The sequence below is a fragment of the Aethina tumida genome, chromosome 1 (genome assembly GCF_024364675.1).
Source record: "Aethina tumida isolate Nest 87 chromosome 1, icAetTumi1.1, whole genome shotgun sequence".
NCBI lineage: Eukaryota > Metazoa > Arthropoda > Insecta > Coleoptera > Nitidulidae > Aethina > Aethina tumida.
Window position 1 is genome coordinate 9,488,319 of NC_065435.1, and position 18,601 is coordinate 9,506,919.

General features: G+C 28.8%; 1 protein-coding gene across 1 annotated transcript; it reads left to right on the top strand.

The window, feature by feature from the left end:
• Positions 1 to 271: 271 nt before the first annotated feature.
• Positions 272 to 17,629, top strand: LOC109595447 (transmembrane protease serine 9-like). The gene is made up of 9 exons (XM_020010794.2): positions 272 to 437; positions 3,436 to 3,726; positions 4,462 to 4,758; positions 4,818 to 4,913; positions 4,967 to 5,275; positions 14,799 to 15,134; positions 16,625 to 16,924; positions 16,983 to 17,078; positions 17,134 to 17,629. Exons 1-9 carry the CDS (start codon positions 371 to 373, stop codon positions 17,445 to 17,447), a joined length of 2,106 nt encoding a protein of 701 aa, XP_019866353.2. The 5' UTR covers positions 272 to 370; the 3' UTR covers positions 17,448 to 17,629.
• Positions 17,630 to 18,601: the final 972 nt, after the last annotated feature.

Here is an 18,601-nt window from a genome sequence, read left to right on the forward strand (position 1 = left end):
AATAATGTTATATCCAAGATTCAAATGATCTTTACATAAAAGCATACTAGACAATTCAATTGCAAAACTAGTCACCACTTTGGACGTGTTTATATCTCCAAGAGTCATCAAGCGTTGTGGTCAAGAGGTCACACACCCCTCTTATTTTTTTTCACCTCTTCAAATGTCGTCACCTCGAAAATTTGTCACGTCTTTTTGAGCCACAGCTCGATTTTTTAAAATCTTAATAATGCCAAACGCAGCCTCACATCAATTTGTCACACAGCCAATTAAAGTTCACTTTCGGACGTCGATTTAATTCCGCACAGTTTAAATAATTAGTTATCATCTGAACTACGATTAGTATGTTAATAATTGTGCGGCCCGTGAAATGGTGGCAAAAACAATTTTTGTCTTTGGAATCTTGGTGTTGGGTTTAGCATGCGCTTTGGCAGAAGGTACGTGGAACTGGTTTTTAAAGTGTTGGTGCTATTTAGAATTTAGAGTTCTATACTTCTTCCATAAAATGTTATATTTTTCTGAATTGTGCAGAACATAAATAATTTTTAAACAAATTTTTAATGATTAAATCTTTGTTATCTAATTTATCATCAACACATTGTATAGTTTACTTTTTCTTTTATAATTTTGGCCCATCCAGACTCGACCATTTTCCGAATATACGACAAGTTTATATTCCTTCAAGCTTCTCGAATTGCTGTGATGAGTTCATTTAATATTTGTAAGCCTTTTATGTCGAATTTAATTATAAACGTGGTATTAAGGACATCATTTCTTCAATGTATAGAAGCAAATTGTTGTTTAATATATCCCCTGAACATAAATCGTGAACCTGAAGAACTGAAGCATCCCCAACTACACAAACTTTTTGTGTAGTTTAGTCGCTGGAGGATGTTTAACATAAGCATTATTTTTATATAAATTAAATTTACACTTGTCCCCACTGTTCTATGGTCCAGTCAATGTGATCCTAAGCAAGTCAAAATTGGACATTTTCAGTAGAAATCAGGGTTTTTCTTGTACGTCTGGGCTCAAATGAACTCCTATCCACTAATCACCTTCTGATAGTCCTTGAACTAATTTCAGCAAGTCCCATTTCGTACAGGTTGGCTTTAATGTCAGTCGTCGAAAGACCAGTTATCACTCATCCTCCAGCAATGGTGCCATGCTTGCTTACTTTCGCTATGTTTTTCCATTTGAATCGAATCCTTTTTTATATGTCCAGAAAGAATCAAAATAGTTACTTAATATTTATTAATCAGTACTTTTTAATTAAATAAAACAATGATAAAATATGATCTTTTTTAGGCCTTGAACTCATTACCAGTCATACATTTTTTAAATAAACTGCAAATTTAAGCAATTAATTAATGTTACAATTTATTTAATTTTCAAATAATGTCGACAAAAAAATATTGTATTCATATAGTGATTGTAAGGAACGATGGTCACAGAACTATATTATTATATTATAAAATATTCTCATAACCACCCTCCTCCCATCAACGGAAAATGGGCTTCTTAAACAGATGAGTTTCGATCCTTGAAAATAAAAACTGGTACCGCTAATGCACATTGTCTACAGGTCATGGTCATATGTAAACGTTTTTGGTGATGTGTGATTGTCTATTAACGCTGTTTAATAAACGAAATTACACCAAGAAGTAATATTACCAAAAGTTGTTTTCATTTAATAAACTGGTCGTTCAAATTACATCTCGCCTTTTTATTTGGTACTGTGTAATTTATTTTTTATGTATAATTAATTACAGGATTGATGTTGCGGAGTTTGTAACACGTAAATACATGAATTTAATTGCAGGGTTATTAAATCTTTTCGACTGAATAAAAATTTTAATGCAATATTTTTTATGTTAACTTTTTGACAACAATTTCGAATTTTCAATATTTAAGTTTGAGACATCTTGCTATTTTATAACCAAAACATAGAACTATTGTAATTGTAATCAAAATATTTCGTATTTTATTTAATTATACTATATTCTTTTTATAATTATTAATTTTGTCCTTAATCAAAATAATTTCTACCTATATGAAGTCTTAAAACAAAATAAAAAATAACTAAAATTCATCTAGATTTGATGGTTTTTGGTGTTTTAATCAAGATTTCATGTCGTTTCATACCTTTTCAATTGGATTTAGATCCGGACTTTGCTCTGGCTAATCGAGAACCTTAACATGATTATCTTTTACCCAATTTAGAACAACTTTGAACGCATGTTTCGGATAATTATCATGCATAAAAATCCATGTTACTGGTAAATTATCATTGGTAGATGGTTCTATCACATCTCTTATAATATTTTTGTACATGAAACGATTCATTCAACCAATAATTGTCTGTAATGGTCCTATGCCATGCCAAGGAAAGGAACCCCAAACCATAGAGTTTTATCCATCCTGTTTCAAAGTTTCTGTAGTGTGAGTAGGATCCAAACTTTTATTTGGAAGACGACGAAAGTATTGTTTATCATCTGATCCTATTCTATTGAACTTGGATTCATCACTCTAAAGTAGGGAGTACTCTAAAGTAGCCCAAATTCTGGAGGATAATTAATATATTTCTGTTCATACCTTATTGTTCAAATATTCTTTTTTGATACCAATGGTTTTACTGAAATACATTCTTGCAAGTTTTGTTCATTCAGTCGATGTTTAATTGCTCTATGTACTACACGTACTGATATTGTATGACTCATTGGAAGACAAGAAAGGATTTCGTTTACTTATTCTTCCAATTTGTCTGTCTATAAAAGGAGTTGGGTTTTTCTCAGGACGTTTTCTTATTGTATTTTCAATTGAATGTCTTGTTTCATATTTGTTAATAACCAAGTAAACCATTTTTCAAAAATATCTTAATGTTTTTCATGTTAATTGTTATTTCTTCCCAGTAAAAGTGAGTTATTCAATAAAATAATATAAATTCTACTAACAAGAAATTGTTACTGTTAAAAGTATTGTTAAATTGTGCCTAAAACGTAGTTTTGGGCTATTTCTGCAGCCACCATTATAGGTATTTTACCGTACGGTACACTCATCGTATATAATTAATTAATAAACTGAATCCTGGATGTATGACAAATATTTGAACAAACATGATGTAATATTTGTTAGAATTCAGTAAGATCCGGCCAATATTTTGAATCAGACACTAAAGTAAACAATTTTTAGCACGTGCTACAAATTGAGAAGTGGTTTAATTTTGGAGTTTTTGGTAGACTTAAAACAGATGGGTTTTGGTCTATTAAGTGCCAGAAGAAACCCCCAAAAAATATATAAATATAAATAAACTTCAATACTTCATCTTGAGGCTGACTGAAGAGACGCCAGCCGGAAAGGTTGCACTCTTAAGAGACCTTAAGTCCTAAACAAAAACGCTTCTTATTTCTCATTAATAAACAAACAACATTTCAGATTGCAAAACGCCAGACCAAAAATTGGGCACGTGCATCAGAATTAAAAAATGCCCAAGTTTATTGAACCTACTGAAGTACCATCATACAAACACGACAGTCGTGAGATTTCTCAGAAGTTCCCTGTGTGATTACGAAGGAAGCATACCCAAGGTGTGTTGCCCGGACACCATCTTGAATGAAAAAGCTCGTTTATCACCGCTTGGTACCACCACATTTCCGCAACCACCACAATGCGGAATTTCCACAATGTCCACGCCGAGAGTTGTCGGTGGAATACCTGCGAAATTGGGTAAGTTTTTAAACATTTTTGACCCATTGGGAAAGAATGTTTGAATAATAAGGTTAATTAATTTAGACAAAGACATAAATGTAAGAGTTGTCAACGTTCTACAAACAAAGGCTCCAGCAGAAGGGGGAGGAGGACTACATTTTTCCAATTAGTACTAAGTTGGTTCCTTCTTGCTCTACGAGCAGCTTCCATCCTTCTTGGCAAACTCAAGCTGTCTTCTGATCGGACCACCACCATGTTGAATTACCAGTTTGCCAATGAAGATTCCAAGTGTGACTTACTAGACTGTGAAACATTACATATTTGAACTACTTATTGTTGACTCAGATTGCCATGTTCCAAAATTACAATTATAGTAGAAAAAGTCTTCTTTGAGGCACTTTACAGTATTAAACAACAGATAAATTAAGAATTAACATTTTGAAGGTTTCTTTGAGTGCCATGTAGGCTTGCTTATCTCAAGGACGCCTTTTCTATTGGCTAAAGAAGCTCGAAGAAGTACCGTTATCCACAATTAATACGGATCTATTCTGTCTTTTATGCCCATCCAATGGTTGATTCATCGCAGTTTAATAACTGGCCTATTTCTAAACATGTTAATCGAGGATTCAGCACGAGATATTACTCAATGACGTTGTTGCTTCAGGTTTTGGGATTACCTTCGCGTTTGTTCCTCTTCATTGCCACTTTTAAACGGAAGAAACCAAAACCAAATGACTGTTTATATGTTTTCAGGGGACTATCCCTTCATGGTGGCTGTGGGTTATCAGAATCGGGAAGATCCTAATGTTCCCAGTTTTAGATGCGGTGGTACTTTAATAACTAACAGACATGTGTTAACTGCCGCCCATTGTATCGCAAAGTTAAGACCGTATATTGCACGTGTTGGTGATTTGGACCTAAAAAACGACACCGATGGGGCTTTACACGAAGACATCCCCATCATCAATATGATAAAACATGAAAATTACAACATGAGTACTAAAATTAATGATATTGCTATTTTGAAGTTGGCCAGAGAGCCCCAACATCGTAAGTCTCTATAATGTGTCATTAGTGTGTGAGTTTTAGTTCTTATTTTATTTTTATAGCCCACACCATTTGCCTTCCCACGAGCGACGAACTCAGAACAAATTCATTCTTGACGTACAACTTATTCGTGGCCGGATGGGGCAAAACCGCCCTAGGTAAATAATTTTGAACATTGTTTCTGTGATTTTTGTAACGAAGTAATTTTCAGACGGCGCTCCGAGTTCAATTTTGCAACACGCAAGACTGCCAGTGTTGGATAATGAAAGATGCAACAAAGAATTTGGCCGTGTTAGCGTAATTAATGAAAATGTTATGTGTGCCGGATACGATGCGGGTGGAAGAGACGCCTGTCATGGTGATTCGGGAGGGCCGTTGATGTACGCCACCACCAACGGTTCCAAAGTGATTCTCTATCAAATTGGAATAGTATCCTTTGGCAGGAAGTGTGCGTTAGCTGGTGTTCCGGCGGTGTATACTAGAGTCTCACAGTATTTGGATTGGATTCAGAATAACTTAAGTTAGTACTGAATGAGCCAGAGTTGTTTAATATTATAACCCCAGATTTTATAATTATTTAATTACATAAATCCTTACAATCAAATTTATTACATTATATTAAATATAAAGAATTACTATTTATTTAATTTACAATAATTTTAACATACATATAAAAATATAAAAGATGGTTTATAATTATTAATTTAAAATGCCATTATCATTTTAAAAAATATAATTTATTAGATATTAATGTGTGTGATATTTCACTTCTAATTACTGTGATTTTTTATTTTAATTATTGAAATAGTTATGAGTGACATTTATAAACTAAATAATTTAATAAATAATAATAATATAATTAATATAAATAATAATATTTGATATTATTTCAATTTGTTACATCTCTGAAACAAAAAACACAAAAAGACATAAGAATTCTTCAAATTTCTTGTTTTTCTGTGCCTAATAATTCATGATATTTGTTAATGGATCACAATTATCTTGATTTTCAGCCTATAAAACTACTAGTGTACCCAAATTACATATTAAACTATAAAAATATTTGTAACGTTAGTATAGAAAATATTCTATTTATTTTATATTTTAAACTTATTTTTCATAATATTTTAATAAACTTGGCTTTAATTATTAGTTTAAAATACTATTAACATTTTTAAAAATATAATTTATTAAATATTAATGTGTATATAACACCGATAATTACTGTGATTTTTTATTTTAATTTTTAGTTTATTCTAATTTAATTTTCAGCAATTAAGAAATTGATTTATTTAAGGTCTATTTTTTAAAAATATTGTGGTTGTGACTGACATTTATTTATAAATTATATAAGATAATTTAATAAATAATATAACATTTGTTATTTATTTCAATCTGTTACATATCTGAAACAAAAAACACAAAAAGACATAAGATTTCTTCAAATTTATTGTTTTCCTGTACCTAATATTTCCTAATAATTCATGATATTTGTTAATGCATCACAATTATCTTGATTTTCAACATATAAAACTTATAGAGTACCCAAATTACATATTAAACTATAAAAATATTTGTACCAGATTAGTATGGTAAACATTTAGTCATTTTAGACTTATTTTTCATAATATTTTAATAACCTTAGCTTTAATTATTAGTTTAAAGTACCATTAACATTTTTGAAAATATAATTTATTAAATATTAATGTGTATATAACATTAATAATTAGTGTAATTTTAAATTTTAATTTTTAGTTTATTCTAATTTAATTTTCAGCAATTAAGAAATTGATTTATGTAATGTCTATTTTTTAAAAATATTCTGATTATGAGTGACATTTATAAACTACATAATTTAATAAATAATATAAAATTTGTTATTAATTTCAATCTGTTTCATCTTTGAACCAAAAAAATCACAAAAAGACATGAGATTTCTTCAAATTTCTTATTTTCTTTTGTCTAATAATTCATAATATTTGTTAATGCATCACAATTATCTTGATTTTCAACCTATAAAACTAATAGTGTACCCACATTACATATTAAACTATAGAAATGTTTGTGACAGATTAGTATAGAAAACATTCAGTCATTTAATTTTAAGCAATTAAGAAATAGATTTATGTAATGTCTATTTTTTAAAAATATTATAATGGATATGAATGACATTTTTAAAACTAGATAATTTAATAAATAATATAACATTTATTAATAATTTCAATCTGTTATATTTTTAAAAATATAATTTATTAAATATTAATGTATATGTAACACTGGTAATTACTGTGATTTTTTAATTTAATTTTTAGTTTATTCTAAATTAATTTATTAATTAAATTAATTTAATTATCTATCTTGTATATTGTACAATATTGTAATAATTATGAATAACATTTATAAACTAGATAATTTTATAAATAATATAACATTTGTTATTAATTGCTATTTGTTATATCTCTGAACCAAGAAACACACAAAGACATGAGATTTCTTTAAATTTCTACCTAATAATTCATAGTTTTATTAACCTTTCATAGTATCCCGATTTTTAGTCATTAAAACTAATATTCTACTCATATACTTTATAAAATTTCATTTGGATTCACTAAATGCATATAACATAAACCAAGAGACAAGAAAATAGTTAACGTACTCACAAATATTTAGCTTAGTGTAGAATTTTATAAATTCCAACTAAAATCGTTAAATATTCCTAAATTTTCAAATATTTGTTTTTACATTATTTGTAATAAATTAACACTTGTTTCAAAAATACTGACTGCACTTTCACATGTCTCAATGTCAAGATCAATAACATGTTAGAAATAGTATTGTTTGACAATTGAATACAAAATATTTGTCATTTTTAGACAACGTCTACGTAAACAAGAAGTTTTTAAAACTTAACTTTACGTACTTTAATAATAAGTAATAAAATCAAAATAATTTTTAAATCATTCTTCATTAAATTTTAATTGATTGACTGATTAAATTAAAAAAAAAAATTATGATAAATCTGTGGACTTTTATAAATTTTGAAATATTTCAGGAATGTATCTGTTTAGCAATAACGTTTCTTCGTGTATTTCTCAACATTGTGGGAATCCCAGACAACATATAATTACGAGTAGTCATTGTGCTACCCTTGAATGTTTTTCCGTCACTGCAACATTATCAAGTTGAACTGGAGCGTTTCTCAAGAAAAGATAAACAATTAAATCACATTATTCGATTTATCAAACTTATAATTTATGTCAATTACGTAGATTTTATTTTCACAATCTACAATAATAACTATTATTAAATGGAAACCGGTCAATAAATCACAGTATGCAAGTTAAATATTTATTTTTCTCTAACTTGTGTTGCATTCAAAATAGATCCGTTAAAACCCCATTAATATACAGTTGTTATTGCCAACATTCAATATTTGTTTTACATAAATAAATTTTTAACCGCAAAGGAGACAAACTTGAATAAAATATTCACCAAAATTAAACTGTACGTGTATTTTTTGTCTATTTGGAAGAAAATTGGAATTGCCGGGTAAATTCCCCTATTATTAGTAATTACACGTATATTATTTTTTAAATTGCGTATCAGTACACAATGAGTACAGTTAACAAAAGGAAATGTGATTGCTGTGCCAATTAGAGCACTATACTTTACTTCAAGGGCAGATTTCAAATAAAATATTTGATTAAAATATATTTTTTGCCTTTAAAAGTAAGGAAGATGTGATCATGAATGATTTAGAGGAAGTAGGGTGATATTAGTAACCACTGCTTCCAAAATATTTGACCACAAATATTTTTCAGTGTGTATTTAGGAAGTGACCATCTTTATCTATTTACTAAGAAGTAAACATATCAATTTTCAAGCAATAGGTCATAAAATTGACCTAATTTTTACTGAATTTATACGTATGTGTATTATATATTTACTATATTGAGGTTACATCATCCTAATTTTATCCAAAGTTGGGCCACTTCCGTTAAAAATGTATGAAATTAATAAAGTATAATTACAGAGTACCTGAATTGGCGCCTGTATATACAATGTATTTTTATGTCTACTATGCAACTGCCCAATCTAATTTTATTCTTTAAAAATTGCCTAATTTTTTGTTTTTTAATGGACAAAATTATAGCAACTTTTTACTTTATGGTCTTTCGTTGCTCTCTGTGAATTTAAATCGATTATTTCTTGGTGATTGTTTGCTTATTATAATTATTTAATCATTGGTCGAAGTGAAACTGTAAGAAAAGCTATAATTCAGCGTTACCAAGACCGAGAGAAACAAGAAGAGATGGCTAAATAAGTAAATCGTTTCCCCTTTTATTAAAAAATTTAGAGAAACTGGCCAACTGAAATTAAAGCCAACCCGGAGGAAATGGCACTTGCTGAAATTAGTTCAAGGACTGCGAAAAGATGGTTAATGGATGGGGGTTCATTTCACTCCAGACCTACAAGGAAATTCCTGGTTTCTACTGAAAATGTGTAAGATCAATTTAGACTTGTTCAGGATCACATTCCTGGACCACAGAACAGTGGGGAGGAGTAGTTTTTAGTGACGAGTCTAATTTATTTTATAAAAAAGGATGGTTCTGTTTATGTTAAACATCCTACAAGGACAAATTTACACGAAAAGATTGTTATACCCACAGTGAAAGATGGTGGTGGATCAATTATGATATGGGGATGCTCCAATTCTTCTAGTGTAGGCCCCCTTGGACTGATTTATGTACAGGGATATGTTAAACAACAATTTGCTTCCATATATTGAAGAAATGATACCCTTAACATGAAAACGATCCCAAACACAAGTTCAAATTATGACAGATTGGTTAAAGACAAAACCATCAATATTTTGTCTTGCCCGTCTCAATCTCGAGATATCCACCATATAGAAAACATGGGGGATCACGTTTATAACCAACTTCGACAAAAAAATTTTACAATTTTAAATGAACTCATCACAGCAATTCAAGAAACTTGAAGGCATATAGACTTGTCGTATATTCGGAAAATGGTCAAGTCTATATAAGCCTCAGATATGGGCCAAAATTATAAAACAAAAAGGATATTATATAAAGTGTTAGTCTTAAATTAAATAACACAGATTTAATCATTAAAAATCCTTTTTAAAAATTAAAGTTGCCATATTTATGTCCAACTCAATACAGAAAAATATATGTAACATTTTATAGAATAAGAATATAGTAGTTTTCATAATACAGTATAAAACAACAATAGTAAATTAATATTATTTTAGCAGTTCACATTAAATAAAAGAGTTGAAAGTTGCCATAATAATGTCCACCATTGTATATTCATTTTATAGTATAAGAAAATATTATAGTATAGGAAATAATTAGTTATATAGTTATTATAATATTGTTATTAAGTTCAGTTATTTATAAACCCAAAATAAATAAGTATCACAACTGCCCGGTTTATCTCCGGAAGTATAACATTAAATTGTTTTGCATAAAAATGTTTATTCGCCGTTGCGACGATTAAATTAGCGGTACTTTGATTTATGCCCGAAACACGGCCGTAAACAAATTGACCAGGACGAAAATATGTAAATCGAAACATTCCGGACGGAACACACCAATCGTCCGGTGTGAAGGTCCTTAAATCTCCGTGAATCACCGGTTGCGCCGCCGACCCAAAGGTCGCATCTTTTATGTGCCACCACGAAATTTCCGAATTACACACCACCACGTATATCCGTCATGCATTTTTGAGCTTTTTATTTTCGTTTAAGCGTACAACCGACCTTCCAGCATGACCATGATAAAGCCGGCCGCAGCGTCGCACAACTAATAGGTGATGAAATTTGCCACCCAACCGATTGAATCTCACAATCGGTTGTCCATTTCGTTTCGCGCAGTTTAAATAATAAGATATCATCTGAAGTACGATCAGTGTGTTGGGGATTGTCCGGCCAGTGATATGTTCGCAAAAACAATATTTGTTTGTGGCGTCTTGGTGTTTGTTTTGGATCACACACTAGCACAAGGTTTGACTCCATACTGATTTATAATTCGTTAAATTTCAGTGTCAGCTGTAAAAACTTCATGTTTATTTATTTATTTATTTATTTATTTACAACTACAACAACAACGATCATGACATTTGAACGGTTGAAGATTATCCCAGCATTTCAATTCGTAATCTTTGGTTGATTATCTCATACCAACACAATTTAAATATAATTTTCCTGTTTATAATAAATCCAAGTAATAATTATCCCAGTAAGTAATGTTTCGTCCAGCATATTTATTTTTAACCGCAATTACAAAACCACACAATCAAAAAACTATACATATATATTTATTTAATTAGAGTTGTGTGGTTAATTTGAAGTTTGGCAAATATGAGTTATTTGTTTAATTCTGTGAATAATTTGTAATTACTCGGTTATATCATTTGTGGTTAAATTAAGGTCAAAATGTATCAAATCTTTCTGTTTTCTGAAAAATAAAACTGTTGTGTAAATATAAATTTAATTTTAATAAACTTTTATTACAAAGTAAACTATTTGTTAAAAATTTCACTTCACATTAGTAAGTTTAAGAATAATATTTTTAAGTATATTTAATTGTAGTTATGATTGAACTAGTTAGTATATTAATAATTTTATTTCCAAATCTTCACTTATTTTTGTTTCTATTTTTAAACTATTTTGTAAACATACACACTGTTATTTATCTTTATATTTTGATATATCTTGTAAATTTGTGTCATAAATAATTTTTTTGAATCATTATTAACAGGAAAATATTGATAATTATGTGTAGTTGCTAAAAGAAGTTTTCCAAAGTATCTAATATATTATTATAAAAATGTATTTTATTGTTTTTAAAAATTAATTAAATAATTTAATTTCTCCTACACTCATTCAGAGAATAATAAATAATATTATTTTACATTTACTTTAAAAATTTATGTTACTGAACAGATGTTTTTAAAGTCGTTTATAATTTTATGATACATTTTATTTAAATATTTTTTATATATTCTAACAAAACATTAAAATAAATCTTCTTGAAGTGTAAAAAATGTTTTTCATAAAATTATTATTATACTATTTTTATGTAATAATCTTACATTTATTCTAAAAATAGAAGTTATTTATTGTTTCGTATAATAAAATATTAAAAATAAATGTCTATAGTAAAAAATGTTACATATATGACTTGTCCAGGCTAAGATATTTTTTATAAAATAAATACTTAAAATTTTCTTGTAATAATCAATTATTTCATTGAATGTCATGTAATTTAAAATAAAATTATTTAAAATATATAAAATTATGCACTTTTGAACTAAATAAAACAATGTTAAATGATCTTTTTAGACCATAAGATCATTATTAATTTCTTTTGTCAAGTAAAATTTACTATATTTTCTTTTATTAAAGAAACGAAATTAAAAATCAATATATTTTTCTGAGAATAAATTACACTTGTAAATACCTTCATTTACTCTAAAAATAGAAGTTAGTGAAATGAAGTTTTTAAAGCTGTTTTGAGATTATTTAAAAATATATACGATATATTTTTTTTAAATATTTATTGTTCCTTATAACAAAATATTAAAAATATCTTTCTATAGTAAAAAATAATATATATGTGACTTGTCATAGATAATATATTGTTTTTAAAATTAATACTTAACATTTTCTTGGATGTCAAGAAATTTAAAATAAAATTATTTAAAATGTATAAAATTGTGCACTTTTAAACAAAATAAAATAATTATATTAAATGATCTTTTTAGACCATGGAATGAATTATTGTTGTTCCTCTTTTCAAATAGAATCTATTATATTTTCTTTTATTAAAGAAACAAATTTAAAAATGAATATATTACATTTACTATAAAAGTAAATAAAAGATTATTTAAAAATGTATAATATATATTTTTCAATATTTATTATTTCTTATAACATAATATTAAAAATATCATTTCATATTAAAAAATTTTACATATATGAATTGTCATAGCTAAGATATTTTTTATAAAATCAACACTTAATAATTTCTTGTAATAATCAGTTATTTCATTAGATGTCAAGAAATTTAAAATAAAATTATTTAAAAGGTATAAAATTGTGCACTTTTGAACTAAATAAAACAATGATATTAAATGATCATTTTAGATCATGAAATTATTGTTATTCCTTTTGTCAAATAAAATCTATTATATTGTGATAATCAATTATTTCAATGGATGTCAAGAAATTTAATATAAAGTTATTTAAAACATGGAAAATTGAATTAAATAAAACAATGATATTAAATGATCTTTTTAGACTATTGTTGTTCCTCTTGTCAAGTAAAATCTATTATATTTTCTTTTACTAAAGAAATAAAATTAAAAATCAATATATTTTTATCAGAATAAATGACAATTGTAAATATCTATAACATTTACTTTAAAAATATAAGTTACTGAAATGAAATTTTTAAAGTTATTTTGAGATTATTTAAAAATGTATGGTTATTTTCTTAAATATTTATTGTTTCTTATAACAAAATATTAAAAATATCTTTCTGTAGTAAAAAATGTTACACACATAACACGTCTTAGCTAAGAATTTTTTTATAAAATAAATACTTATATTTTCTTGTAATAATCACTTATTTCATTGGATGTCAAGAAATTAAAATAAAATAATTTAAAACGTATAAAATTGTGCAGTTTTGAACTAAATAAAACAATAATATTAAATGATCTTTTTACATTATGAAATTATTGTCATTCCTTTTATCATGTAAAATCTATGTTTCTTTAAAAAAACTATATTTTTTCATTATCACTAATTTAGTATTATCATATTATTATACTTAGATTTTTAAAGATGTCTTAATAAAATTGTAATCATTTGTTTGATTAATGTATAAAGTTCGTCAAATTAGTAAAAATACGACGTACGGTATTTTATAAATTCCATTAATAGCAAAAATAACCGTTTTAGGTAAATAATAATTAGGTAATTCCCAATAGATTTATAATTAATTAAAATGACATAAAAAAATTATAATAAACCAATCCCAACTAATTAATTTCCCAATAGTAATTCTTTATTATCTGCATGTGATTACAGCACTAACAATTTAGCATAGAGTAAAACAAGTTTCAAAGAAAAAAATCAAGGATTTTATTTGTTCCATCAATTTTCTAACCCACTGGGAATATTTAATAAAAATTCTATAGTTTCTGGTGGTAACAAACAAGTCTTTGCATAACCGGAACAGTAGTTACAAAACTGTTTGTGTTAATGTTTAATTATTAACGTATTCTCATAATGACCCTCCAACTGTGGAAAATACGCTTCATAAATGGATTAATTTCGATCCTTGAATAAAAACTTGTACCGCTAATGCACATGCTTTAACACTGTCTACGGGCCATGGTCATTGCTAATATAGGTGAACATTAATTTTAGCAAACTACTTGATAACAATATTAAATGTTATTGCTTGTCAGAATTATTATATTTTCAGTAATTTCAGATGGACCATCAAAAGTTGTTTTTATTAAAACCAGTATTACAAATTACATGTATATTTTTCGTGGGACCCTATTATTAATGTTTTTGTCTACAATTAATTACTGAATTAATGTTGTTGTTGAGTCTATAATATGTAAATACGAATATTTAACCTTCGTAAAAATGTGAATTAACTACAAATCTTACATCCTGATTTTAATATTCATGAACTTTTTCACATTTCACACTTACCTCAAACAAATTCAGATATTCAAGTTTTGAAACGCTCATCAATTATTATAGTAAAGTTCACTGAACTGTGTTATTTTGTTGTAAAAAATATGAAACAATAATTGAGTGGTTGTTTTAACCTGGGACCCACTCACAGAAAATGGTTAGCAAAGTGAATCCTGAGTGATGAGTGTCTTAGGCAAATATTTAAACAGCCGTGAGGTAATCGCATTTGTTAGAAAACAGTCAGACCCGCCCGGACGACAATTTTTAGTTACAGCAATAAACAATCACGTTTCAGATGGGGTACCATGCGAGACGCCGAACCAAACGTACGGCACCTGCATCAACATAAAAAAATGCAAAAACCTGCTCAACCTCCTGCTGAACCAAAGCAACGACCCCGCGGTGGTGAAGTACCTGAGGAGTTCCACGTGCGGCTTCGACGGGAGCACGCCGATGGTGTGTTGCCCGCAAGCCACCCCCAGAGGCACGAGCGACGACACGATAGGGAACGCCGGAACGGAGGCGACCACGCTGCCGCCGCTTAACACCACCAAGTTTCTGGAGGTGCCGCAGTGCGGGGCATCGGCCATAGGCGTGCCGAGGGTTGTCGGGGGAATACCGGCGAAATTGGGTGAGTTAAAGTCATTTATTGGGCTATATAGAGTTGTGACCGTAATTATAGCAACTTATTAATATTTATACTATATACTTTTTACTTCATGGTTTTTCATTGCTCTCAGTGAATTTAAATCGATTATTGGTCTTATGCTTATTATAATTGTTTAATCATTGGTCGAAGTGAAACTGTAAGAAAAATTATAATTCACCCTTATCAAGACCGAGAAAAACAAGAAGAGATGGCTAAGAGTTTAGGGCTAAATAAGTCAATCGAATCAATAGAGAAACTGGCCAAGTGGTAGCTTCGAAAAACTTGGAAGAAACTCGATAACTGGATAATTTGTATGTCAAAAAACCATCCAATCTTATTGTCAACTGAAATTAAAGCCACCCTGGAGGAAATGGGGCTTGCTGAGATTAGTTCAAGGACTGTGAGAAGATGGTTAATGGATGGGGGTTCGTTTGACTCCATATCTACAAGAAAAACACTGATTTCTACTGAAAATGTTCAATTTTGACTTGCTTCGAATCACATCCTTTGAACAGAACAGTGGGGGGAGTAGCTTTTAATGACGAATCTAAATTTATTATGGTTCTGCTTATGTTAAACGTATTACAGGGACAAAACTACACAAATGTTTGTTATATCCACAGTGAAAGATGGTGGTGGTTCAATTATGCTATGGGGATGCTCCAATTCTTCTGGCGTTGGCCCCCTTAAACTAATTTATGTACAGGGATATATTAAACAACATTTTGCTTCCATATATTGAATCACCAACACCGTACATTGATGGTCATTGTTCTTGATGTTAAATGTTATGGCCATAATTATTTTATTTTAGATGAAATTAAAACCTAAATGCACATTGTAATGACTTCTTCAAAAACCTATAAGATTTTTTTCTTTATATTTTTGTGTCAAATTTCAGTTAATAAAATAATTACTATCTATTATATAATCAATCCCCTAATTTTTGGACATGTTTTAATACGTTGGTGGTTTGGCCACTATTGTAAATAAAAAAAAATATTAAGATTTGACCAGTTTAAAGAGAAATCTACTTTTCATTTCAAATATCCATTCAGAAGTTGTCCTAAATTTATGTATATTAAATATATCTTAGCATACTGTAAATACACACAGATAAGTTGTTGTTTTCCTTTTACATAAATTGTAGAAGATATACGACAATATTCATATTACCGATAAGTACAAATAAACATTACTAAAACAACTATTAGGTCAAACTAAATATCGAAATATGTCAATGATCTTATTCATCTTATTTATATCTTGAATATAAGATTTAGATACACGTGTTTATAATATAATTAATGCATACAATTACATACACCTATAATTACAGAAACCTTAATGTTGCAATATAATGTTGTTAACCGGAAAACACCAGTTTATATGTTCACAAAGAGAAGCAATAAAAACAATTAAAAATCACACGGTAAAACCTTCATGTCTTAAATAAGCGTTTCATTTTTCAGGGGAGTATCCCTTCCTCGTAGCTCTGGGCTACAGGAACCAGGAAAATCCCAACCTCCCGAAATATCTATGCGGTGCCACCTTAATAAGCAACAGACACGTGCTAACCGCAGGCCATTGTGTGTACCGCAGAAGCGACTTGTACTTGGCACGTGTCGGCGACTTAGATCTGTACGACGACAACGACGGGGCCTTCCCCGAGAACATCCCGCTGATTCAAGCCAAAATACACGAGAATTACAGCGCCACCACTTTCACCAACGACATTGCCATTTTAACGTTGGCCAGGTCGCCGCAAAATCGTAAGTGTACTTAATACGTCTGTGGGGCTTGGTTTTGAATAAGTTTTTGTTGTTGCAGCTCGTCCAATTTGTCTGCCCACCAGCGAGAAACTTAGATCCAATACGTTCCTGAATTACAACTTGTACGTGGCCGGCTGGGGAGCCACCGCTTATCGTAAATAATTCCCAAAATTTATGTTTAGACTTCTTGTAACTAAATAATTTTACAGGTGGACCGTCCAGTTCCATTTTGCAACAGATAACACTGCCGGTGTTGCAAAACGACAGATGTAAAAACGTATTCGGATCTGTTGCAATAATTGATGACAGGATAATGTGTGCAGGATTCGATGCTGGTGGTAAAGACGCCTGCCAAGGAGATTCGGGAGGACCATTGATGTATGGTATCATCCAAGGTCCCAGAGTGTATTTCTATCAAGTTGGAGTGGTGTCGTACGGTAGGAGGTGTGCGGAAGCTGGTGTTCCAGGAGTGTATACTAGAGTTACAAAGTTTATGGATTGGATTGAGAAGAATTTGAACTAAAATTGGAATGAACATGCAAATTATTATAATTAAGTTAATATTTATTGTAGAGATATATATAAATTGCTGAGGAGTTGTTTAATTCCTTGACCTTTGACTGATGTGTGCATTTTATAAATATTAGTAGAAGTAGAATTAGTAAACGTGGAATTTTTTATTTCTAAATAAAATAATATTAATTTAATTTTTTTATGTATAGTTAATTAAAACTTGATTTGTTATTAAAATATTTATTTAATTAATTGAGGTAATAGTAAGAGATTTTACCTTCATAAATTAAATATTTGATCATGTGGAACATTCATATGAATATTTTTATTATAATATATGGTTAATATTCAAATGAGTGTTGCAAATATTTTAAATACAATAATGCAGAAAGAACAAAGCTTTAATATATATTTATTGTTTGTGATTTTGTGGAAAAGAAATTCTCAGATAATACAATTTATATATAGAAAATTATTTTTATTTCTTACTTAAATCACAGATAAACAATAATGGTCATGCAGTATCTACACACACATGTTTTCAAGAAAGATTAGCATTTTAGTAATTTCTCAAAGTAAAATATATAATACATGCTGATTAATAATTATAATTTTATATATATTTAGTATAAAAATATAGACTATATTTCCTAATAATTCATGGAAACTGGTATGGAATAAAATATAAATCGACACAGTTAATTCGATTTTTGGCCTTTAAAACTAAAAAGTGTATCCAGTTAGTTTATAAATTTTTATTTGTATTTTATTAAATGCATTTATTATAAGGGTATAGTCAAAAATACTGTTCAAATTTCTTATTTTAATGATACTTATCACTAAAACAATACAATTAAAAATAGATAAGCCACGTTAAAGCTCAATTTGCTTATTAATATTCCATAGTGTTCTTTGATTTATTCAAGTTAATCACAAAAATTGATCTTTTACTTATGTATATGTAACATTCTTTGTAACCAATAAATTAAATATAGGATGTTTCAATCATATTCATTACACTGGAGAACTTTATCATGGACTCTTAATCCATTTTTTAATGTAGAACTTGATTCATGGACTTCTCTTACATATATACCCTAAAAATATTTCATCAATTATACATATAAACGTATTTTTTGTGGGTAGATAAACAAATAGAAGGCA

What these genes read in the sequence shown, in the direction of transcription:
- LOC109595447 (XM_020010794.2), top strand. Translation starts at nt 371, where the DNA reads ATGGTGGCAAAAACAATTTTTGTCTTTGGAATCTTGGTGTTGGGTTTA. An exon ending in AGCATGCGCTTTGGCAGAAG is followed by an intron (nt 438 to 3,435) that starts GTACGTGGAACT and finishes ACAACATTTCAG; the next exon opens with ATTGCAAAACGCCAGACCAA. An exon ending in GGGAATACCGGCGAAATTGG is followed by an intron (nt 15,135 to 16,624) that starts GTGAGTTAAAGT and finishes TTCATTTTTCAG; the next exon opens with GGGAGTATCCCTTCCTCGTA.